The sequence below is a fragment of the Gigantopelta aegis genome, chromosome 3 (genome assembly GCF_016097555.1).
Source record: "Gigantopelta aegis isolate Gae_Host chromosome 3, Gae_host_genome, whole genome shotgun sequence".
Classification (NCBI taxonomy): Eukaryota; Metazoa; Mollusca; class Gastropoda; order Neomphalida; family Peltospiridae; genus Gigantopelta; species Gigantopelta aegis.
Window position 1 is genome coordinate 53,165,960 of NC_054701.1, and position 27,632 is coordinate 53,193,591.

A 27,632-nucleotide genomic window follows, 5' to 3' on the forward strand; every position below is an offset into this window, starting at 1 on the left:
CCAAATTAATAAATTGATTTATTCTTGTGCCAAGGAGGCTTGCAACACTATTGGGTTCTAATTGGTTAAGTGGTTTGAGAAGAATTGTTTTTAAAATCTGCTTAAATTCTCATTAAACTCATCAATGTGTTTCTCTATGTGTGAAGGACACTTCCCACAACATTTGGTTTGAATTGGTTAAGTGGTTTTGGAAAAGAAGACGAAGATTTCTTCATATAACTATAGAAAAAGTTCATCTCTTCATCGGGGACAAACTGGGATCCAACATTAATGATATTTACAAATTATATAATATACTCTGTCAAAAAAGAAACGCATAGGTGATAGGAAAAGAAGAAAAGTGTTTCATTTTACAAAATATCGGGGTTTTTTGTACAATGTTGCTGAATGACCATGTTTGTTAATGTTCCTGGAATGGGACAGCATGCCCAAATGCACCCTAAAACAAATTTAGCGCACGTTGTGACACGTTGTACGACAATTGCAGAAAATCGGCGTGAAATGGTCAGATTTTGGCGAATGCAAGTGAAACTCGGGGAAAAGCTGCAATGCTCGCAATGATGCTTCATTTCCATTTCGACGTAGACGAGTTACAAGATGCTAAGACTAAGCCTGCCGAATCAAAACATTGCAATAGGCCGTCTCCACTTAGGTGAATCGCAGTCAGCAATCGCACACCACATGAACGTCCATCAGAGCACCATTTCACGTCTCTAGGACAGGCACCAGCAGTTTCAATCAGCAGAAGACCGGCCCAGAAGTGGAAGACCTCGCATAACAACTGCAGCACAAGATCGCTACATCCGGGTTCTGCACTTGCGTCACCGAACTGCCACAGCAACGAACACCGCTGGACGCATACCTGGTTTGAGAAGGGTGTCTGTACAAACCATTCGAAACCGACTTCGAGAAGCTGGTTTACGGGCTAGGAGACCGTATGTTGGCCTCGTCCTGCGACGTCAACATCGACATTTACGTGTTTGCTGGTGCACGAATGTACAGGGGTGGAACTTGGAGAAACTGGCGGCGAGTATGGTTCAGTGATAAGTCACGTTTCCTTCTACAGCGACGTGATGGACGACGTGTATACAGACGCCGCAATGAACGTTTTGCCAACAACTGCGTCGCCCAAGTTGACAGATTCGGTGGAGGGAGTGTCATGATGTGGGGAGCCATCTCATACACCGGAAGATGTGAACTTGTGTTCGTACAAGGTAACCTGACAGCTGTACGCTACCGGGCTGGAATTCTTCGCCGTCACATGCTTCCCATTTTGGATCGACAGAGAGAACTCTTTCAGCAGGACAATTCCAGGCCGCATACGGAACGTGTAACAATAGATTTCATACAGAATGAGAACATCAAGATCGCCAAATCTGAATCCCATTGAACATCTATGGGACGAACTGGACAGACGTGTAAGCCAGGGTGACCCGGAGCCTCAGACGCTTCCGCAACTGCCACATGCACTGCAGGAAGAATATGCTAGGATTCCACGTGCCCGGATTCTGAAACTCATTCAGTCCATGCCAAGGAGATGTCGCGCAGTGATTGCTGCTACTGGTGGCAACACAAGGTACTGATTTCAGCGTCCTCGTGCGACGCTGTTTGGTTACGAAAACGCAGTCCATAGCAAGAACATTGTCACATACTCATGTCAAACTTGACTGTGATACGATCATATATAATTAAATTATGCCACTTTGTATTAAACAGATAATTCCATGAATTCCTGTGCGTTTCTTTTTTTGACAGAGTATATTTTAAAGCACAAAGAGTCAGCTGGAAGGATTCGAACATATAAGAAGACTATTTGATTTAGTCCATGAGCCAGACCGAATCTGAATACCAAAAAGGTGACCAGATCCAACAGTGATTTTTGGTTAGTCTAGTACCTGAGGGGTCCAAAAAACTGTGATGGACTTTTTGGAAGTGTAGCTTAGTGCCCGTATGGTGGCCATCTTTAAAGATGGCCGCCGGTTTGGGACTAAAATATAATACTTCATAAAAGTGACTTTGGAGCTCTAACCACATGGCCTACAGTTTGGAGTATTTTGGATCACGCATCTTATGATGTATATATAGTGTACCTTAATTACTATTGTCTGTTCCAAATTTAAGAAATAATGTAAAATATTTGTGGTTTTTTCCACATTTTTCTAGTAAAATTTATCACCATTCTCTAATACTGTTATGGTCAAATTTCCACTTAGGTCATCTAGATGTATTCGATGCCATCCATATACATGGTCTTGTTTGAATTTTTGTACTCTAAGCGTTTTACTGCCTAATTTTCGTTTTCGTCATTTGGAAGGGGTAGTATCAGATAATAAGCTGCCATAAAGATGACTTGGCGACATGAAGTTACAGTTTTTTGGACCCCTCAGGTACCAGACTTCACTGTTGGATTGGTCACCTTTTTGGTACAATCTCAAAATCCAGGGTCTGGCTCATGGACTAATTATAGCATTTGTGGAAGTAGAAAAGAATGTTTTAAGATTGCTAAATTTCCTCAGCTGGGGGGGGGGGGGGGGGGTGGTGGTGTCAAAGTGACCAAATTCAAAAAAGATTCAATCACAATTTGTTCGGAATTGGTCAAGTAGTTTTGTAGAAGTTGAGGAAATTACAGTTTGAATGCATTTTTCAATACAGAAAACTCTACACGACGACGGACGAAAACGTGACCTAACGTTACAGTAAGATAAACCTGTTACCCTTCCTTACTAACCAAATTATTGGCTACATAATATATAGTAGCACGCTTAAACACTTTACCTACTTTAAGCAGTACCTCAATGAACACAACGTGTGAAAAGTATCTGCCTTAAAGGGACATTCCTGAGTTTGCTGCATTGTAAGATGTTTCCGACTAATAAATATTTCCACGATTAAACTTACATATTAAATATATTTTTTTGTTTAGAATATCATTGTCTGTATATTCAATGTGTTTCTGGTCGTTTTAATATTTGTAAGAAGCCCAAACTGGATTTTGTCTTCAAATAATTTCGTACGTACGAAAAAATAATATTTTAGGAAATAATATTAAATTTAACCTAGTACAAATATTAGAACGATCAGAAACACATTTAATATACAGCCACTAATATTTTATGCTGTGATATATATTTGATATGTAATTACAAAAGTTAATAAGTCTTTGTTTGTCGATAACATCTTAAAAATTGCAGCAAACTCGGGAATGTCCCTTTAAATAATGTTTGCCTTTAAAACATGCTCAGATCAGTTTCCTAGTTACGGAAACCACCGCCATTGTACGCCTATTTTTGTCCACAGTATATTATTATTATCCGTCACACCACGTAAAGTTATATTAGGTGGCGCAGCCAAAATCTAGAAATGTATAAAAACAATACTTGCTTTTGTTCTTCGGGTGGTACCTGTTGCGTATATGATGAAATGCCCCAAGTTATTACTCTTTTTTTCCATTTTGAACCTGAAATACTGGACAATATTACTCATCCATAGAGCTAAGTACACTTAATTAAGTAACAATGCCTAAACATCACTGAACATGCTGGTTAACACCTTTAACTCCGTGCAATAGTCGAAGGTCAGAGGGAAAAAGATGCAATTATATCGCAGATAAAACCCAGTTTGCTAATGATCAAATACAACATTGTTCTACCCTAACGTCTTTAAACAGCAATAATGGAATCTAAAGAGGCTTTTGATATATAACTTTGAGTATGGAAATGACATTCAACGACCGAAAATGTGTTATTTTAAATCCATCCTCAATTTAGATGAGGATTATTTAAAGATAATTATTTCAAGACTTTCGTTAAAAATACTAGTGTTCCTGTTCTTTCTTCAACGGGGTGATGGTACCTCTATAACGGTTGTGTGTGCGTGTGTGTGTGTGTGTGTGTGTGTGTGTGTGTGTGTGTGTGTGTGTGTGTTAAAACGGGAGGCGTCTCCAGTTGGAATCTACAGACACTGCAATGTTAATACACCATACGGGAGGGGAAAGGGACGTGGCCCAGTGGTAAAGTGCCTGCATGATGCGCGGTCGGTTTGTGATCGATCCCCGTCGGTGGGATATTTCTTGTTACAGCCAGTGCACCACGACTGGTGTATCAAAAGCTGTGGTATGTGTTATCATGTCTGTGGGATGTTACATATAAAAGACCCCTTGCTACTAATGGAAAAAAATGCAGCGGGTTTCCTCTCTAAGTCTATTTGTCAAAATTACAATATGTTTGACATCTAATAGCCGATGATTAATAAATCAATATGCTCTAATGTAATAAAATAAACTTTAATACATAATATGTAATAATAATAATAATAATAATAATAATAATAATAATTGGTTACGAGTAATTAGTGATGGGATAATGACATCAATACAATGAAACATGTAATTTATGTACAGACATGTACACATATCAGGAGTTTCATTAAAAAAAAACCGTCACACCTTTTGAAATTGAATAACGGAAACGTTTGTAACAAAGAGCATTGAACATTGCAACAAAACAGTTTGAATTGTTGTCTATAGCTGTGTTCACACTTACACACGTTAAACTGGTTTAATTATACTGGTTTAGCTAAAACACTTTTGATTGGAAGTTACGAGCGTTCACAAGTGTAATAGCTGTATTGGTATAAAGTCTCACTGTTTATGTAGTAGTATATAACCGGCTTCGGTGGCGCAGTGGTTAAGCCATCGGACTACAGGCTGGTAGGTACAGGGTTCGCAGCCCGGTACCGGCTCCAACCCAGAGCGAGTTCCTAAGGGCTCAATGGGTAGGTGTAAAGCCACTACACCCTCTTCTCTCTCACTAACCAACTAACAACTAACCCACTGTCCTGGACATGCAGCCCAGATAGCCGAGGTATGTGTCCAGGACAGCGTGCTTGAACCTTAATTGGATGTAAGGACGAAAACAAGGTGAAATGAATCAAAAGTAGTATACAGTTTGCTTGTTGTTTTTGCATATATCCATGTTTGAAGGCTAATTAATTGTGATATGAAGTACATTTTTAAGCTTAGTGATAGCCAAGGAGTTATTTTTTAAAATTGCATTTGGTTTATCACCATTGCTCCATGCCGTTGTGGGACTCGAACCTGTGGCACCGAATCGCCAGCAAATTGCGAGAGTAACCACGGTTTGGGTAGAATAAAATGGTGTGCCAATCTTCCAATTAAAAAAAATATATGTACATTAGATGTTAAGTAGCTTCTCAAATGGTGTAGCAAATTTTGAAATTATGTTTTCATGTTAATTGTTATCACTCTTTATAACTGATGTACCAAATGAAAAAATTAATTGTGCAAGTCCGATGGAAAACATTTTCGCATTGGATGTTTCATGTAATTGGTGAGGTGAAAGATTTTTTTTAGTGATTTCACAGATGTTTATTTACAAGAATGGGTAACAGAAATAGTAGTAATAGCTATAAATTATTTTAGATAATTAAATTAATAATACGTTTAGAACAAAATTATTTTGTAAGAATTAATTGGTATTGGAGAGGACTGCCATATAGCTGGTGATTCGTAAAAACCGAATACTAATTATTACGACATAAAACAAACACTAATTATTGTCAGATAAAACAAACAGTAATTATTACCAGATAAAACACACTAATTATTGCCAGATAAAATTAACACTATTTATTGCCAGATAAAATAAAGGCTACTGTTACCAAATCAAACAAATACTAGTTATTACCAGATAAAATAAACTAATAAAGGAAACAATAGTTATTACCAAATAAACACTAGCTATTACCAAATAAAACAAACATTAATTATTACCAAATAAAATAAACACTAGTTATTACCAAAACGAACGTTAGTTTTTACCAAATAAAGTGAATAATTATAGTTATTACCAAATAAACAAACACTAGTTATTGCCAAATAAAACAAACACTAGTTATTACCAAATAAAACACTAATTATTACCAAATAAAATAAACACTAGCTATTACCTAAAGGAACGCTAGTTATTGCCAAATAAAACAAACACTAGTTATTTGCAGATAAAACGAACGCTAGTTATTTCCAAATAAAACAAACAGTAAGTATTACCAAATAAACAAAGAATATTTATTACCAGATAAAACAAAAAGTAGTAAAACACTAGTAGTTATTACCTGTTAAAACAGACGCTATCTATTGCCAAATAAAACAACACTAGTTATTACCACTTGAAACAAACACTAATTACCAGTTGAAACAACGACTAGTTATTACCAAATAAAACGACACTAGCAATTACCAGTTTAAACAAACACTAGTTATTACAAGTTGAAACAAATACTAGTTATTGCCAGATAAAACGAACGCTACTGTTTTTACCAGGTGAAACAAACACTAGTTATTTCAAAAGAAAGCAAACACTAGTTATTACCAGTTAAAATGAACGCTAGTTTTTATGAAATAAAACAAACACTATTTATTACCAGTTAGCACTAGTTATTTCCAAATAAAACAAACACTAGCTATTACAAGATAAAACGAACACTACTTTATTACTAAATAAAACAAACATTATTTATTACCAGATGAAACGAACGCTAATTATTACCAAATAAAAAAACCCTAGTTATTACCAAGTAAAACAAATTATTTATTACTAGATGAAACAAACACTAGTTATTACCAAAAAAACAGACACTAGTTTTTACCAGATAAATAAACACTAGTTATTACCAAATAAAGAAACACTAGTTTTATCAGATAAAACGAACGCTGGTTATTACTAAATAAAATAAACATTATTTATTACCAGATGAAACGAACACTAGGTATTACCAAATAAAACACACTATTTACTGCGAGGTTAAGTAGACAAACTGCTAGCTACTTGTAGTACAATAGTCAAAACACAGCCAGTAAAACAGTATAGAAATGAAATGGCCGTTTTATTAAACGACATAAAATATGTAATATTATATAACATGTAGTAACTTCTGACATTATAGGTGTTACTAGCACAAAAACGTAAATAATACATTTCTGTTGATAAAAATGACTATTCTAGGTGGGGGAGAATCCGCCACATTGCTAGTTTTACCACGGCCAACCAGCTTTATAACATTGCTCGCTGGCAGAGGGCAAACGAAGCAACCCCAGCCCCCATCCGTAGCATACGAGATAAAATGAACGCTGGTTATTACAATATAAAACATTATTTATTACCAGATGAAACGAACACTAGCTATTACCAAATAAAACAAATGCTATTTATTACCGGATAAAACGAACGCCAATGGCTTTGTCTTATTGTTATCTGTTTCTACGTCGTTGTCGTTGTCTGAAGGGTAGTCGACCACCCCACATCTCGGTGTTGTCATCATCATATAGGTACTATGATCCACCATGCCGGTCACCGATAAACTGTTAAATTTCTGAAAACGCCTAGCAAAGGTTTATATTAGTATTTAAATGTGCTAGTTTTTATAACTCAAAAACACACACAAACACTCCCTCCCCCCCACCCCCCCCCAAAAAAAAGCACCCCCATCCCCACAAAAAACCCACAAAAAGAATCCCAAACAAACAACAACAAAACAAAACCAAACAATACAAAAACAAAAACAAAAACAAAAACAAAACAAAACAGGAAAAAAAGAAAACTTATTATCAGTAGTAAAAGATTCCCGAGGAATAGCAGTAATATAATAATTATATTATTATAATTGAGTTAGTGTACAATTATGTGAAAATGCATTATATATACATAGTTAATTGTTTATTATTTATTTATTTATTATTTTCGTACAACACGCTTGGCTATCTGGGCTGTCTGAGCAGGGTTAATAATTAGTTGTTTCGGAGAGAGAGGTCTCCACACTGAACCGTTCAAATTCACATTGGGTTGCAGTTGGTACTGGAATCTGATAGGTTCTGTTATGTGATAGGTTCATATCCTGACATACCTGCCCACCAAATATATATAGGTATATGTAACAAAAATGTGTGCGGGCACCCTACACCCCATGCATCTCTACATAATTGTCTGTTTATATAGTTATGTTGTCTTCAAAAAGAATGCTCTTTAACCAAACCATATGCATGAGGCCTACGAGCTACGCGGTCGATCCCACTTACGTGGTACTGAATAGTATTTATTGATATATGAATATCTATATATTGTATGTATGTCGGGTTTTACAAAGATATTAGTGCAATGGCACAGGGGATATAATGTAATTCCGTGGGACTTGAATGTTAATTTTTGGAGCCATCCATTATAGTAATTGTTATAGTTTGTAGATTTAAAAACAAATATATGGTTCCATTTTTACTAATCACGGTTATTTTAACACTGTTCAGGATCAGTACCCAAAATTTACTTACAGAATCAAAGAGGTATTGTTTCCTTTAGAACATAGGCTTGGGTAGCTTTTAGTGAGCATTATACAGATAAGTCAATAGTATGCATAAATATAGAATACAGGGAAATAAAACATGTTAAAAGCTATTTTTAATTAAATATTGTTTTTAAAAAGTATTTCATTTTTCTAAAAAAACAAACATATCTGGATTATGTGAATTTAGTTTATATTATCAAATGTATATATACCTAAATTATCCCTAAATTATCCGTTTCTTAGGTAACATAAAGGAATATATAACATTTGGAATATATGACATTTGTTATTATGGTGAGCATACTATATTACTTGGCTTCAATATGTATGTGTACATTTCAACTAAAACGTTTAACGCAGTATTCACATTATCATCTGACTTATCACGATCAAGGACAAATGTGTGTCTTTGATGATAAACACATACCATTCAGGGCATAGAGATATATTCTGTGGTTGTCGTGGAAGCCATTTTTCAAAATGGCCACTGACTGCCATGAAATCCAGTGCTGGTGTCAAAAATAGAAGGTAGCATTTGGGTTTTTTTTGTTATTACACCATTGCACATCTTGTAGGGTTACTGCTTAATGACAATTGTTGGGGCAGATCCAAAATACAAGTCACTTATAGTTATTTGTTTATGGAGAAAGATGTACACGTTTTATTTCTTCTTTTTTTAAATAGGTAACATTAAATATTTACATAGTTCATACTAGACTAGTATATTTACAATCGTGTGTGGCTTCTACTTAATACATATTTATGGGTAAGCATCAGAATTAATACCAAAATATGTTCTTTGAACAAGGGCTATATTCGCCTACAGGGTTTATATTATACTAGTTAGTATATATGTTAATTAGAGAATAACTACGAGGAATTACGGATTATCTGTCTCGAGGATTTTACAACATTAATTCACGAGGGTCAGATAATCCGTAATTCCTCATTACCGGTGCACATCTAACAGTATCCACCCCTGCGTGTGCTGTAACCTCACCGTGGTGCAGGGGAGTAACATTCTCTTTGAGAATGGCCAATACAGCACAAAATTGAAGTTTTGAGTAAAATTCAGTATCCGTAAAATTCTGTGATATTTATGTTTTTGCACAGTTATTTACACTGTTTTTATATTGATGTTGATCATCACTTTATTTATTTGCATTACCATAGTTTGACACCCAATAGCCGATGTATTTTTCGTGCTGGGGTGTCGTTAAACATTCATACATTCATTCATTCATTCTAACAGTATCCACAGAAGAACAGTTCCAAAAACAGTCAAAATAATAAAATAAAAACGAGTTTTTTTCTTATATTGGTACATATATTGTGTTTAAACACGCGCGCGTGTACACACGCACACACAACCTGCACTCTAAAAACCAGTCATTTTGTGACGTTAACCCAGAAACCGCCGGTCATAAGCAGGGCACACAGTGCAAAAACATTTTGACTTTAAAACATCCAAATTAATTCTTTTCAAATTGTTATTATGGAACAAATAGTTGGCGTTATAAAAAGGAATACAGAAAATGTGGTAACATCAAAAGAACCATTGAAGTTAGAAAGGTATTGGTCGCAAGGAAACAAACACAGAAACAACTCGAAAATAACAGAACATTGCGTGACCCATGACACGTCCTAGTTTGAGCCAGTTTGTTGCACGTGGCTTACAGGTGATTGCGTGCTGTACCATTTAATCGGACAACAGTATTCGACGCCGTTTAGCTGGATTGTTGGAAGTGTTTTGATGTTCATGATTGTTGTCATCGTTGCTTTTGGCGTTGATGGTAATGTCAAAAACAACACCATAGAGGGAGCTGAAAACAGATTGTGTACCATGTTGGATACCTCGAGTGTATAGGACATCTCGCGTTTACCAATATCAGTTTTCACAACGTAAATGTTATTAGTGTTTAGCGTTTGTATAATGTTGACAACCCTCCCAATCAAATCTCCATCAACTTTAACTAAATCGTTTATATGAATTGGTGACAGAAACGAAGCCATGGTTTTTGTGTTAGCAGACGATGTTTTTGTAGATGTCTGATGTATTTAATACACTTTTTTTTCTTCTAATTAAATAAATTATTTTCATTTATTATATACTCATCAAAAAGATTAGGGGAACCTAAAATATTAATGTTAATATCAACTATTAGACCAAACATACGTTTTGACCACAGACATCCTAGTAAAGAACGTTCAGGTCTGTTTATCAACTCCCCGAAACACATTCCATAGTTTGCACGTGCATCACGCAGTTGCCCCGTACACGTGCGTGGGGTGTCATTCTCAATTTTGACAATTTCAAGGAAGGTCGATTAATCACTGTGGAACATTATTTCTGTCAATCTTTTTCATTTTGTTGATCATACAGTTGTTATTGTTTTGTTTTTAGTAATTTTTATTGTTTGAATTTGCGATGCGGCGTATGCAACGCGATGAGCGTCTACGGGCTATTGGCATGCTGCAAACGGGCAGACGTCAGCGTGAAGTGGCCAACACCTTCAATGTATTGAAGTCAGTGATTAGCAGACTATGGAACAGATACCAACGAACCCAAAATGTTGACGATCTACCCCATTCAGGTCGTCCCAGGGCAACGACAGGAGTACAGGATCGATTCATCCGTAACCAGGCTCTAAGAAATCGACCTCAAACGGCAAATCAAATTGTTGCAAACCTTCATCAGGCTACTGGTGTCCGAGTTACGAGTCAGACGATTAGAAATCGTCTTCATGCAGTCCCTATTCACTTTGGACTTCCTTGACAGGCGTGGTCGGGTCTGGCGACGACGAAATGAACGTCACAATGCGATTGCATGACAGATTTGGCGGTGGATCGGTTATGGTGTGGGGGTGGTATCACTATGACAGAACCCCCCCACACACACACACACACACACACACACACACCACCACCACCACCACCCCACCCAACCCCCACTCCATAATTGTGCAAGGAAGGGTCACTGGGCAGTACTACTGGGACAACATACTGACACCATTTGTCGTCCCGTTTGCTAGGCATGTGGGTCGACGTTTTGTTTTCAGGACGACAATGCCCGTGCTCGCCGTGCTCGAATCGTCAATGCTCACCTGCCATGACCAGCAATGAGCCCGGACCTTTCCCCATATTGAACACGTCTGGGACATGATAGGGAGACGTGTGCATCAACGTCAAAGACCACCGACCACGTTAGCGAAACTTGGTCAAGCGCTGTAAGAGGAGTGGAAGAGACTTCCTCAAATGGCCATTGGGAGACTCGTACGCAGTATGCCTCGTCCACTGAATGGATGTCTAACACATCGTGGCGGTATCGCCTACTACTGATAAAAAACGTCAACCTTCAAATTTCACTTCTGACCCCAGTCGTCCTTCAAGATAGTTGGTGGTCATAAAACCTACTGTGACACTGAACTACCGGTTGTAGTGTTTGCCCAATAGGATTGTATCAGACTTTCCAACAGGTAGCGCTCGTTGCACTATACACCATTCCGATTTCTAAATTTGTATTGTCGTAACGCACCGATCGGTATATCCACTCTATTATTCCCGACCTAATTGTGAGTATGTATGTGACTAAAGCGTAGAACGGCTAAAAATTTAAGTAAATAATAAAAATTGCTCAGTTGGTGGTAGAAAACAAAAGTGGAATAATAAAAAAGAACAAAATAATGTTCAGTCAAATCGTGGGTGGTCCCTAACCATGTAGGCTACTCCCTACCGTTCTTACAAATTTCTATCATATATCCACCATGCCAAAGGCATTAACTGTGTACATATTTGACTGATAATACTGGAGTGTTTGCAATAAAAAAAACGGTAACAGCATTTAATAAAGTTTTAATTTGTAAAACGACACGTTCCATTCTTCGCTGTTTACTTCTGGGTTCTATTCAATGTTTGTTATCGCGATTTAATATGAACATATACGTGTTTAAAACCACAAATTATTCGTTTGCAGAGTAGTGTAAAATTCAACCAAATTTGTCAACATAATTATTTTTAATAAATTATTTCAATGAAATAAAAAAAAAACCCACCAAACCTAACCCAACCCAAACAAAATTATTGAAGTTATGGTAACACAAATAAATTATATATATATATATATATATATATATATATATATATATATATATATATATTGTGAGACCCCAGTATATTTATAAGTAATACTGTTTGAGTTACGGTTTTGTTTTCTTAATTGTAAATTGGCGCTCACATAACTCCGGTATGATACCATTACCAACCGCCAACTTACGAAGTCTTTTATGTCCATTTTATTACGTTTGGGCGAATGTCGATCCTTTTAAATGATGTAATTATTACTTGTGTACATTCCAAATTCATATTTCAATGATGTCATGTCGTGGCGAAGAAGTTTCTTGTCACTTCTGAGTGTTTAACAAATCATGTTTATATACTCTTCAAAAGAAGAAACGCAAAACCACATTGTCGTAACATTTGGAGAATTGATTTAATTATTGAATGGTGAGTCCGATAATTACCAAATGTTGCAGGATTGTTCACAATTCACTCTAGTCCATTGTGAGTAAGTGATAGGACACACCACCAAGGTCAAGGTTATCTGGAGTCAATACCGGGTGTGGCCTCCGCGTGTGTTGACAACTGCCTGGCACCGCCTGTCCATTGAAGCAACCAGAGTACGGATGACGTCACGGGGGATGGTGGCCCACTCGGCCTGCAAGGCTGCTGCCAGCTCGGGCAGGGTCTGGGGCTGTGGTTGTCGCTGTCGGAGGCGTCGGTCCAACTCGTCCCATAGATGCTCAATTGGGTTCAAATCCGGTGATATCGATGGCCAAGGAAGGACATTAATGTTGTTGTTCTGTAGGAAAGCCGTTGTGAGACGTGCTGTGTGAGGCCTGGCGTTGTCATGTTGGAACACTGCGTTGGCGTTGGCCATAACTGGAACGATGTGTGGCCGGAGGATCTGGTCAATGTAGCCCTGTGCATTCAGGTTGCCCTGCACGTGGACCAGGTCAGTTCTGCCAGTGTGTGAGATGGCTGCCCACACCATGACACTATCCCCGCCGAATCTGTCCACTTCCTGCACGCAGTTTGCCGCATAACGTTCACCACGACGCCTATACACGCGACATCTTCCATCATGACGTCGGAGCAGAAATCGGGACTCGTCACTGAACCACACCTATCTCCATCGCAGTTGAGGCCATTGTCGATGAATCTGGCACCACTGCAGTCGGAGTCGACGGTGTTGTGGTGTTAAGATGACACCTCGAACTGGACGTCTGGCACGAATTCCTACCTCACGTAGGCGGTTCCGTACGGTCTGGTCGGATATCCTGCGCAAACCTGGTATTGCTGCGGCTGTGGAGGTGGCAGTAGTCAATCGTTCCCGAAGGTGGCGTACCCGGATGTAGCGGTCCTGCCCGGAGGTAGTGACCCGTGGTCGACCGGATCTAGGGAGGTCACGTGTTGATCCATGTTGCTGGTAACGGTCCCACAGTCTGGAGATGGTGCTTGGGGACACATGGAATGCCCTGGCAACGGCCGTTCTGGATTCGCCTGCGTCTAGTCGGCCGATGGCATTGTTTCTCTGCGGTTCACTGAGACGTGGCATGTCCTGGATTGTCAACTGTCGGCCAGATACAGAGGCCAGGCAAGCGAACACCCTGCACTTTTATACTGTCGGTGTTCATGTTGCACGTGCAGACAACGCACGTGCAGTGGTGACATGGTTTGCACGTGGCTGCGTTTTTGCGAATATTCACATTTTGGAACTTTATTGTACAGTAGCTGCGTTTTATCGAATGTAACCGTGGGAATGTGTTTGGGACATGCAATGACCTTATATTCATAAAGCATGAACCGGTAGGAAACATAAAATCGGAGTTATAACCCATTTGTACCCTTTTGCGTTTCTTTTTTTGAAGAGTATATGTTCACGCACTTGCAAATGGCGGTAACGACCGAGTTGACTGTGACCTTCAAGAATTATATTTATTGTACATCCGGGTCACAGCTGTCAAACATTTTACGGTAAATACAACTAAACTTTGGAAAACCAAAGTTTAAATTATTATTTTGGTAGGAATACGAATGAGATTAGAATTTACTGTATATGTTTATTTAGATAATTTATTGAGGTATTAGTTTACACCAGTAGCCAAATAGGGAAGCCGGGTGTACTTTTAGCGTGACTAGCCTGACCCAGCCAAACAGGGGGACGGGTCTGATTTCAGCCGGCTGATTTTGGTTGTTTTAAACGTGAATACCCTCTCAGTGCGCTGATTCAGCATTTTTCGTTGATTAGCAAAAGTTATAAAAAGGCAGCGTTTAACGCTGGCCGTCAGTCTGGCTTTATCCTTATATTAGGTGGTTTGGGACCCATTTTGTTTATTTTCTAAAAGTGTGGGTTTTAAATAAAGAGTTGAGATTAGACAGCCATTCTCACTAATAAGTAGTATCAATAAACATGATAATTATATTTGGCAATAATTCATTAGAGATTTATTATGTAGGTTAATAGCCTTCAATCATAAACTGAGAGCCCAGAAGTGCTATGGTATTTACTGTGAAAAGTTAACATTGAGATAAAGTGTCTTAGACCTGAGTGATGTCATTCTGAGATAGGAATATGTAGTCTTTTGAGTTAGAAGTGTAGTTTAATATATTGCTGAAGTAGTGGAAAGTGAGATAAGTTCACTTGGTGTATAAGAGAAGATAGTGTAGAAGTAGTGAAAAGTGAGAAGTATTGAAATAGAAGTTTAAGTGTAGTTTAATATTGCTGAAGTAGTGAAAAGTTAGATAGTTCAGTCGGTGTATAAGAGAGGATAGAATAGAAGTAGTGAAGAGTGAGAAGTATTGAAATAGAAGTTAAAGTGCAGTTTAATATATTGCTGAAGTAGTGAAAAGTGAGGTAGTTCACACTGTGCATAAGAGAAGCTAGTGTAGAAGTACTGAAGAGTGAGAAGTGAAATATAGTAGTTGTGGGTGATGTAATGCCACCCTATGTAGTTTATAGTGTTCAAGTAGTAGTTGAGGGTGATGTAGTGCCACCCTGTGTAGTTTATAGTGTTTAAATAGTAGTTAAGGGTGATGTAGTGTCACCCTGTGTAGTTATTATAGTGTTGAAGTGACAGAGAATGATGTAGTGCCACTCTGAGTAGAGAAATATAGTACTGAAGTAGTAGGAAGTAGTGAGAGATAGTATTAGAGATAGTGTAGTGAACTATAGTATTAAAGACAAAGCAATATATTAAACTAGCACATCTGAAGTTAGAGTATAAGTAAATAGAAATTTAGTTGTAATGGATATAGTTGTGTAGTTGCATAATGTAGTTTAATGATGAAATAAGTAACCTGAATACTACTTACCTTAATGGATGCATATAGCTGACACAATGTTAGTTTTTAGTAACATTTAATGACATATTGGTCAATGTGTATGACGTGAAAGTGTTTGTTGATAGCAAATTACTGATTGATATACAAATAATATAGTGAAGTGCAAGAAGTATTTTATTGAGACTGTTGGAAAACTATTTACTCTTGTTCTTACATAATAAATGATTGAACTTTACAAATTTGTTGTGTCATCTTTGCCTTCTATAGTTATTTGGGAGTTTATTACCAGCCATTCACAAAACATTCAGACGCTCGGTCGTCACAATATCTATCTATCTATCTATCTATCTATCTATCTATTCTATCTATATATATATTCAATGTAAAATCAAAAATTTAAAAACGATGTATATATGTATACATGTAATAAAAAGTTTAAAAAATCAATAACATACATATAATTACAGAAATAAATATTACATTTTCAAATTTCAAATGATGAAAAATAAATAGGAAATTAAAAATATTAAATATACTGTTTTTTGTTGTTAATTTTCTTTTTCTTTTTTACATGTAAGTAGAAATATAACAATGCTTTTCATACACATTTACATGAAATTAGAAATGATAGTGGTATTATTTTGCAATATTTATAATTTGGTAATATAAATAATTTAATTTATGTGTACAATGACATAATCTGATAGGAATTCTGATTTCACTGAGCCTGTTTTAACATAAATCTATTTTACATACCGGTATCTAAATAATCTACTTTTCAGTACTTACATTAAAAAAAATCCACTGTAAGGTCATACACTTATTTACCAAGAAAAATCATATCTTTCCATGATTTCCACTGATATTGAAATTAACAGCAATTGAAAATTGCTTTAGACATTATACTTTTTGTTCTCTCCAAAGACTGTAAGAGTAATAAATTATAAATTAAAGAAACAAAATACTGCTATTTTACAAATGTGGATTTCTAAAACCAGATGCAGCAAGAAATAATTATGACTATATATAAAAGTACACTTACGGTTTACTAATAGTTTAAAGGTACAACATCAATTAACTTAACACTAATTACATTAATTTCAAGAGATGCAGTATTCACACATGGCTTGTTTCATGTTCAGTATATGGTCACAATTGCTTGCTTAGCATGTACATATATTTGATAAGTACATAAACAATACCTATCTGGTATTTATATTTTCAGTCCAACAGTGTGGCTTTTTTCAATGCCATGCTAGAATTTATCATAATGTAGTCGACATACTCCCCCCCCCCCCCCCCCCCCCCCCCCCAAATTAAAAGTATTATAAACTGTTATACGGCTTAACAGTCACTGGAGAATAAAATGTTGGGATTTTGCTACATTTGTCCAAAATAGTCTAGTCAGGCCAAAAAAAAAAGACAAATAAAAAAAGAGAAGCCCCCCCCCCCCCCCTCCCCCGCCCCTCAATTTTTTTTGTTTTTGTTAAACAAATATTAAAATTCCCAGTTTCAGGATATTTATGTAAATCAATTCTAGATTATAATTTGCAAAGTATTTTGTTGTGGTCAGTTTGTTTTTGGGTCAGTAGCAAAAACAAAACAGTTTGTTGTGTTATGCCTCAAGTATTAATCAAATCTCACATTACAAAACGAGCTCTTCAGTCTCTTTAGAATAACCAATAATGAAAAGAAATTAATATTTTTATTATAACATCTCAGCACATTTTAAATTTGGTGTTAAAACATCTGTGTTTCAGAAAAACAGCCTTCATAATTTTGACCCATGGTTTTGGCACTTGGCATAGATACTGACTCATTGAGAAGGTAAACCCATGACCACCACACCGGCTACTCCTACCAATTACTTTAATTTCAGCATTTTCACTTTCATTGGAGTTATTTATTTACACCACCATCACAGCATCCTTTGGTAGTGTTTTTGTCAGTAATTTCAGATATGCTTAGTATAAAAAGAAAATGCATCCTACAAACATATTATATCTTACAAAAGAGATACCCAACTAGTAGGTCCCCTATAGATAGATTAACAAAGGAATAATCAAACATGGAGTTTAACAAATGAAGAAAATAAAATTTTATTCTGCCTTTTACCTAAAAAATACAATTCTGGGAACATGACTAAAAATATTAGGTAGGGCCAGTCTAAAGTTTAAAAAAAATCCCTACATTTATACTCAAAAAACTTAAAATAAAATAAAATTAAAAAATGGGGGAAAATAATCGGGGTAAGCCTTTTTTTAAGGTAGGGTCGGTTTCAAGAAACATTTTTTTTTTTACGCCTTAATGGGCACACCACATCTCACTATTCTGTCTATATTGTATTAACATGTGCTATTTAAACTTATTCTGGGTGAGCATGCCTCCGAACCCCCCCCCCCCTCTTTCTCTCTCTCTCTCTCTCTCTCTCTCTCTCTCTCTCTCTCTCTCTCTCTCTCTCTCTCTCTCTCTCTCTCTCTCTCTCTCTCTCTGTATCGTGGCGTATTGGAAACATTCACTGACTGTCGGAAGTAAATGAGTGTCGTGATATAGAACAGAACATTTATTTAACGTTCGTCTCAATGACGTCAAATAAACTAGACCGCGCACTCGCTCCAAATTGATGATAAACTCCTGACAACTTCCGGTCAGGGCAAAAGGAAAGCAGATACGCTTGTACTAGATGTGAAATGGTGAATTCATGTTGTGCCGTTTATAAAATATCTTATAAATTGCCCCCCCCCCCCAAAAAAAAAGAGAAAAAAAAAGAGAAAAAATTAATAATAATAAAAATAATAAAAATTAAATACACAATAGATACATTTAACAAATTATCTACATTGAAAAATTACTAATTTGGTGTGTGTTGGGTGGGGTGGGGTTTCAATGCTATAAACTGTAATACATACACAATTTATGCTAATAAAGGTTCTTGTTTGGGGTTTTTTCTTTTCGTTTTTGTTGTTGTTTTTTGGTGAGGGGTGAGTTCCTATTCAGAAGTAAATAAATATATACTTGCTTATAAGTGATAAAATATTATTTAGTTTTTAAAGGCGCTCAATCACGGATTTAGTGGGCCTTATTTCTCTAAATATGGATTACAAATGGAAATTACATTCATTTGGAATACCAAACCTAGTTATTGCATGATCCAAGACATTTTCATTGAACTACGATCGAGGGAATTCCATTACACGCTTCATTTTTAAAATTTGGAACTCTCCTTGTGAAATTTTTGTTCCAACCATTGCTCCACAACTGGTGTAACAAAGGACGTGGTATGTGCTATCCTGTCTGTGGGATGCGTCATATAAAACATTTCTTGCTGCTAATCGAAAAGAGTAGCCCATGAAGTGGTTACAGCGGGTTTCCTCACTATATATCTATGTGGTTCTTGACCATATATCTGACGCCATATAACCGTAAATATAATGTGTTGAGTGCGTCGTTAAATAAGACATTTCCTTCTTCTTCTTGTGAAAAGTCATAAAAAAATACGGCAAAACAAACTCGTAGTGATACGACAACCGTATTTTGACCCATGGTTTTGACACTTGGCATAGATACTGACTCATTGAGACGGTAAACCCATGACCACCACACAGGCTACTCCTACCAATTACTTTAATTTCAGCATTTTCACTTTCATTGGAGTTATTTATTTACACCACCATCACAGCATCCTTTGGTAGTGTTTTTGTCAGTAATTTCAGATATGCTTAGTATAAAAAGAAAATGCATCCTACAAACATATTACATCTTACAAAAGAGATACCCAACTAGTAGGTCCCCTATAGATAGATTTTACCTAAAAAAAACAATTCTGGGAACATGACTAAAAATATTAGGTAGGGCCAGTCTAAAGTTTAAAAAAAACCCCTACATTTATACTCAAAAAACTTAAAATAAAATAAAATAAACAAATGGGGGAAAATAATCGGGGTAAGCCTTTTTTTAAGGTAGGGTCGGTTTCAAGAAACATTTTTTTTTTACGCCTTAATGGGCACACCACATCTCACTATTCTGTCTATATTGTATTAACATGTGCTATTTAAACTTATTCTGGGTGAGCATGCCTCCGAACCCTCCCTCCCCCTCTCTCTCTCTCTCTCTCTCTCTCTCTCTCTCTCTCTCTCTCTCTCTCTCTCTCTCTCTCTCTCTCTCTCTCTCTCTCTCTCTCTCTCACACACACACACGCTGCAAGAAAGAGTGTGGAAAGATGTCAAGGCTGTACTATTATGCAGATACATGTCAGTATGTTACTCAGGCAGATCCAAGGGGTACAAGTGGTGCAACCTCTTTTATGACATACCAGTATTTTCCGAAATTATCTTCTTGGTGTCATTGTATCCAATGTATTTTTCAGCATGGAAGATCAACGTACATCTGTGCATTTGGGATAATGATGAAATTTACAAAAAGTGTACATGGGGGAGGGGTGGTAAAACAATCACTGATGTTGTGCTTAAATACTGTAGGATGGTCCCCAAATACTTATTTGAAAGACCTACTACCCATGATACATTGATAAGATGGCGCACATCTCTCCGCAAACGTACTTTCGCTTTTATCAATGCCCACGTTGTACACTCAAAACCATTTTGTCGCCATCAAACCATTTTATCGCCATAGACAAACTAGTTCGATTCTACACATATTTTAGGATACAAAAATTATACGGTATATAATTATAATTTTTGTATATTTATTAACTCGACACATGGAATGAAATATTGCTTCCAAATGTTTTGTGTGTGTGTGTGTGTGTGTGTGTGTGTTGGTTTGATTTTTGTGTTGTTTAACTATTATTTTATTGCATATGACATGCGGTATGTAAGGGAATCTGTTAATAAAACGTGTCATTACTAATGATGCATATTTAAAATTGGCCAGACTGGTCCTGGTTGCGTTATATCGTCTATATGTATATATAACCCACTGTCTGTCTGCTTTATGTCTCTCTGTCCTTTATCGGGTGGTATTTAGCTCAGTCTGTAGAGCGTTCGCCTGAGGTGCTTGGGTCGCAGGATCGAACATCATCCTCAGTGGACTTTCATTAATTTTGTTCCGTTCCAACCAGTGTCCCATGACTGGTATATCAGAGGCCGTGGTATGTAGTTTTATCTATTGGAAGTGCATATAAAATATTCCTTTCTGCTTTGTGGATTGGCGTCAGCGGGTTTCCTCTCTCGTTATATTTGTGGTCCTTAATCATATGTCCAGTACCATACAGAATAAAATGTACTGAGACGGTCGTTATTCAAAACCTTTCGTCTTGTTCTGGACCCATATTCACAAAACATCGTAAGCCTACTATTCACGAAACAACGTAAACGTAAGTTACGTGTAAAGTTGGACGTAAATATAAGAGTTACAACTAACGCTGCACGTAAGTCGTATACATATAATAAATCAAGCACGATCGCCGTTGTTTACTATTATTTGCGGAAAATGGCAGCATTTCCAATAACTGAAGCAGTTCGCCCACGGATTGAAAATATTTTGTTTTGTGATCGAACGGATGTTTTCGACTCGTTATCTTTCCCTTTTTAACAATGTTCTAAAGTTTGTACCAAAACGCGGATCCTCACCAATACCAAAATGCCATGGTTCGTCATTCGCGATGTTATTGTTAGCAGACGACACATGAAATTGCGTTTTGCTCATTTGTAATTTACCAGGTAGCCATCGTTTCTAATTTTTTGGTTTTTTAATTTCTCCGGTGAGAGTTAAATCGTAGATTTACGTCCAATTTAGTTACGTTTACATTTACAACCGTCTTTGAGAATAAGGTGCTTCTTGCACGTAAACGTAAATCTACGGAAGACGTAAGTGCTAGTCGTAGATGTAACTTTACACCTTTTTGTGAATATGGGTCCAGTCCTTTATGTATGCTCACACTACTAGAATTTGATTTAGAGCAATAATAATATGTGGTTCAGCAACATACCATGGGAAAACCATATCTCTCTCTCTCTCTCTCTCTCTCTCTCTCTCTCTCTCTCTCTCTCTCTCTCTCTCTCTCTCTCTCTCTCTCTCTCTCTCTCTCTCTCTCTCTCTCTCTCTCTCTGACAGCTGACGGCAAGTCAACGTACCATTCCATACATTGAGGGTAGATAGATCGTACTCGGTGGACTATTTTAGTTTTTATAACAACCTAGACAGTGCCCTGCGTGTTTCCCATGTGTTGTCCTGTCTATGGGGAAAGTGCACATGCAAAATGTCTTTCATCTAATTCGGTAGGAATAGTATATTTGCCGCCAGGAGGATTACATGTTCATTTCCCAAGTGTCAAAATTATTAAACACCAAAAGGTCGTAGATGACGTTTGCTGAGGTGTCATAAAACAACGATTCCGGCCCTGTATGCATGTCTGTGTGTGTGTCTCTATATATGTGTGGCAGGCCATCGGTCTACAGGCTGGTAGGTACTGGGTTCGGATCCCAGTCGAGGCATGGGATTTTTAATCGAGATACCGACTCCAAACCCTGAGTGAGTGCACCGCAAGGCTCAATGGGTAGGTGTAAACCACTTGCACCGACCAGTGATCCATAACTGGTTCAACAAAGGCCATGGTTTGTGCTATCCTGCCTATGGGAAGCGCAAATAAAAGATCCCTTGCTGCCTGTCGTAAAAAGAGTAGCCTATGTGGCGACAGCGGGTTTCCTCTAAAAACAGTGTCAGAATGACCATATGTTTGACGTCCAATAGCCGATGATAAGATAAAAAATCAATGTGCTCTAGCGGCGTCGTTAAATAAAACAAACTTTACTTTATATATGTGTGTGTGTGTATATGTATGTGTGTGTCTGTATATGTACGGTATGTAGTTGTGTGTGCGTCTGTCTGTGTTTATCATGTCTATTTGTTATTAGTATAAATAGTGAAAATGTGTCAATTGGGTTAATTTCAGTAATATTTCTTTTATTTGGACTTTCCGACACATTATTATTTAAGTGTATTAAAAAAAACAAAAAAACAATTAAGTGTATTTAACATTGAACACTTGTGCCTTCTTCAACAACCCCAATCAAGCCCCATTTCGAGTTTACAAAACTGGGGAGCTGTATCTTCGTCATTATCTTGAAATAAGAAGTAAGGCGCCATATTGGCTTCGAAAATACTGTCCCTGATCTTTGGTTGAGGTTATTTTCTCCTTTTATGCGCAGGCTAGTTAATTTTTCCTTTATTATCCTCCAGCTTATGATGTACTGGGTTTCCTTCCACTTCAGCTTCCATATGTTGTTGGATAATTCTGTTTCCTTTTCGTATTTGACGTGTTTGAATGACTTGATATGATTGTTGTACCTCTGCTTAAAGGTTCGTCCAGACAGACATATGTAGCTTTTTGTTTCTGAACCAGATGTTACGTTGGCTTCATATACTATTATCCTGTTCAATTATTTAGACCCAAAGTTTTTTGCAAATGTTACGTTTATTTCCTATTCGATATTTGTTTTCTTTGCATTTACATGAAAACAAACCCAAACCCGACAGGTTTTATATACAAATCATCATATAAAATGCACGAAGTTGACTTAATTCCACTTTTTAAAAATCTCTGTGTCTTTTGAACGCACGTTATTTCTCCTATAAATAACTACGGTCATTTGCATATCAAAACATTGGGATCTGAGGCTACGTGAAGGCCATTATAGCTTGTTTCACTAAATCAAGGTTATTATTGTTTTGCAGTGTGTAACAGCATTGTCTAATCTTTCCGTTAAACATAGATGTAAACAAAAAGAACATGTAACCCTTTCTTGTAGGTGCATTATATTTAATAAATTTAGCTAATGTATTATGTATTTTTATTTTTATTTTATCAATTATATATTAGCATACCATACCTAACCTAACACAACTGAGGTGTAGCACAGTAATAAACACAAATCACCTCACACACCGCAGGAATGTGCTTTCCAAATTTATAAATAAATTTAATGCAGGGCCGGACCCAGAAGACCGGGGGGGGGGGGGGGGGGGGGGGGGTGTGGCGGGGGGGGGGGGGGGGAAAAAAATGTCAAAGGCCACCAACATCAAATAATAATAAAAATGTTATTTAATTTGCCTCTAAATTGGGAACTCATACGTACATGTATATATATATATATATATATATATCTATATATATCTATATATATCTATATATATATATATATATATATATAGTATTTAGGGTGGTGCTAGGGGCTGGGGTTTGAGGGTTGGGTGTTACATTTGTAATGCGAAAAACCAAAGGGCTATTGTTCGGACACGTTTGGGTTCAACCACTTTTTCATCCCGCAGACACAGCCCTGAATGTTCAAAATACGATAGCATTGCTTGGTCAATAACATCATTATTTCGATCTATGACTGCACGTGCTATTGTAGCAATGTGTAAACCACGTAAAATACAAGTTAGGTAAGGTATATAAATTCATTGAAAATGTATTAGTCGACATTCTTGTTATTGTTATTTGAGGAAAAATATGGGTAAATCGAAAAACACTTCAGTTGATGTAAAATCGTGTATTAAGAACGTTTTCTATTATTTTGAAGATGAATATCAGCGCGGTAGACCTAGGTATGCTTCTTATCGAATTGTCGATCGAGTTGCCGCTGCACTTAAAGTTTCGGTTTCAACAGTAAAAAGAACTGTGAAAAATCTAAGCTCTACGAATCCAAGCACAGAAATCACTGTTAAAAAACGCGACCGAAAACTCATCGATTTATTTGATAAAGATGTTATTAGACGACGAGTATACAGATTTTATAGAGAGGGCGAATTACCCACATTACATAAGATTAAGGTGGCTTTAAGGGAGGAATGTGGAATCAATATATCCATATCAACTTTACGAAGAACACTCCATGACCTCGATTTTAAATACCAACATATGTCTACAACCGGAAAAGTGATTTTTGAGGACGCCAATATATCAGACAGGAGACTGTCCTATCTCCATGAAATATCCAGTTTACGAGAACATGGGTATTTAATAGTGTATCAAGATGAGACCTGGGTGAATGTCAACCACACAACATCCCACCACTGGACAGATATCCACCCGGACACAAGTACCGCCAATCACCTGCCGAAATCAGATGCTGCTGATCGAGTTCCTAAACTCTGTTCGGTGACTGGGAAGGAAAAAAGACTTATTATTTGTCATGCTGGCTGTGATAAATATGGATTGATAGATGGCTGTGAATTGATCTTTGAGGTTAAAAAAACAGACGGAGACTATCATGGTGAGATGAATCATGAAAATTTCATCAAATGGTTTGAAGAACAACTTATGCCTTCTCTACCAGAACCTTCTGTTCTCGTCATGGATAACGCAAGCTACCACAACAAATTAACTGAGATTACACGATGTCTTGCACTAAACGCTAAAAAGGAAGAAATTCAGTCGTGGCTACGAAACAAAAATATACCTTTTGAGAATAACATGACAAAGCCAGTTCTTTATGAACTTGTGAAAAGTAACAAATGTGCAAAGCAATTTGTTACTGATGATATTGCTGAACGCCATGGGCACTTGTGTCTAAGACTGCCACCAAGACATTCTGAACTCAATCCGATAGAACTGATCTGGAGTCAAGTCAAAGGGCACATAGCTCGTCATAATGATGGTAAAATGACCACGGTGCGGAGAGAACTTGCACATGCATTGAACTCTGTCACACCTACACACTTCTCTGACGCAGTTAAACATGTAATAAAGATCGAAGATTTTAGAAAACAAAATAGTTTTATAAGAAATAAAATACCCCCTGTGATAGACCCCCTTAACGAAGATAGTGATGAAGAAATGAGTTCGTCGACTGATTAAGTTATTTCTCCATACCCATCAGGAGTATTACTTTAATGTATGCATGAACTCTTTAACACCAAAAACTATTTATTTCCATATCATTCACTATCAAACAACCTAACAACCTATAAACTAATCGACTAGAAATGCATATAGACTACACATACATACGAGACAAAATGTTTATTTAACGACACACTCAACGCATTTGATATATGTTTATGTGGCGTTAGACAAAACGGTTAAGGAGCATTATGACAGTGAGAAAGAAACTCGCTACCGCCACATGGGCCACTGTTTCCGATAAGCAATTTTGATAAGCAATAAGGGACGTTTTATATGCACCATCCCATAGACAGGATAGCACATACCACAGCCTTTATACATCAGTTGTGGTGCACAGGCTGGAACTAGACACAACCCAATGGGTCCACCATGTGGGATCGATCAGTTGACCTACCATGAGCGAACGCTTTACCTCTGAGCTACGTCCCGCTCCATATACAAAAGAAGCCTTAAGTGGGGTTGGGGTTGTGCAGAGGGTCACACCTCCACCAATCGCATGCATACCATATTCTTCTCTCTCTCTCCCTATAACCATATAACCATAGATTAACATATGTTGAGTGCGTCGTTACATAAATGACGTCTCTCTCTCTCTCTCTCTCTCTCTCTCTCTCTCTCTCTCTCTCTCTCTCTCTCTCTCTCTCTCTCTCTCCCTTCAGCGCGCGCGCTTGTGTATTCCACAATATAATTATAATATTTGATACATATTTTTTTTTCAAACTGAGGTTTTGTCACTTGAACTCCCCACCTGAATCCGCGCCTGCTTCATGTTTACAGATATTTTCTTAAATATAGGTCATACTACGATTTGTGCGGATAGGACGATAGAACCGAACATTAGTTTGAAACGCACTATAGAATGATGCTTTTGATATGCAAATGACCTTAGTTATTTATAGAAGAAATAACGTGCATTCAAAAGACACAGAGATTTTTAAAAAGTGGAATTAAGTCAACTTCGTGCATTGTATATGATGAGTTGTATATAAAACCTGTCGGGGTTTGGGTTTGTTTTCATGTAAATGCAAAGAAAACAAATATCGAATAGGAAATAAACGTAACATTTGCAAAAAACTTTGGGTCTAAATAATTGAACAGGATAATAGTGATTTTTTGTTTAGGCATTTACCACCTAGTGGGCATTGTTCCTTGATTCTGCAGTTACAGTCATTTTCTGGTGAATTGTTACGTGGATTTTGTTTGACTTTGGAGATGCAGCTTCTTATGATTGATCCAATATTTTTCATGCAACTATAACTTACTTTGATGTTATTTCTGTTGAAAATGTTGTGATATTTATAGTCACGTAGGAAGTGCCTGGATATTAAATTGAGGAATACCTTTCCAACATTTGTTTTTACAGTCTTGCTTTGGGGGGGGGGGGGGGGGGGGGGGGGGTGTGTTAAAGCAGATGATATATATATATAGAATAATACATGAGTTTTCGTTTGATAGCATTTATCTTACAACGAGTTGTTTAAAAACGTATCCAACGAGCGATAGCGAGTTGGAAACGTTTTTAAACAACGAGTTGTAAGATAAATGGTATCAAACGCACACGAATGTAGTATTCTATTTCTTATATATCTCAGAACAAAACAGAACAGAACTTTATTACGCTCAGGCAGTTACACAACGGCATATGAGGAACATGATATATAAACTGTAGTGACAAGATAGGGTTTACAGGAGACAGTAGAACAATGATATTAATACAAATGCAATACAGTAATAGAAAGAAAGAAATGTTTTATTTAACGACGCACTCAACACATTTTATTTACGGTTATATGGTGTCAGACATATTGTCAAGGACCACACAGATTTTGAAAGGAAACCCGCTGTCGCCACTACATGGGCTATTCTTTCCGATTAGCAGCAAGGGATCTTTTATTTGCGCTTCCCACAGGCAGGATAGCACAAACCATGGCCTTTGTTGAACCAGTTATGGATCACTGGTCGGTGCAAGTGGTTTACACCTACCCATTGAGCCTTGCGGAGCACTCACTCAGGGTTTGGAGTCGTATCTGGATTAAAAATCCCATGCCTCGACTGAGATCCGAACCCA

The 27,632-nt window shown here is 37.1% G+C and overlaps 1 protein-coding gene across 1 annotated transcript in view; it reads right to left on the reverse strand.

The window, feature by feature from the left end:
* Positions 1–27,632, reverse strand: part of LOC121368721 (72 kDa type IV collagenase-like) — a 103,220-nt gene that overhangs the window by 38,952 nt on the left and 36,636 nt on the right. The window contains exons 3-5 of the mRNA XM_041493470.1: positions 7,233–7,399; positions 3,344–3,457; positions 1,924–1,987 (exon numbers count right to left, since the gene is read on the reverse strand). Of these exons, the coding sequence (XP_041349404.1) occupies positions 1,924–1,987; positions 3,344–3,457; positions 7,233–7,399 (345 nt within the window). The remainder of the gene's footprint in view (positions 1–1,923; positions 1,988–3,343; positions 3,458–7,232; positions 7,400–27,632) is intronic.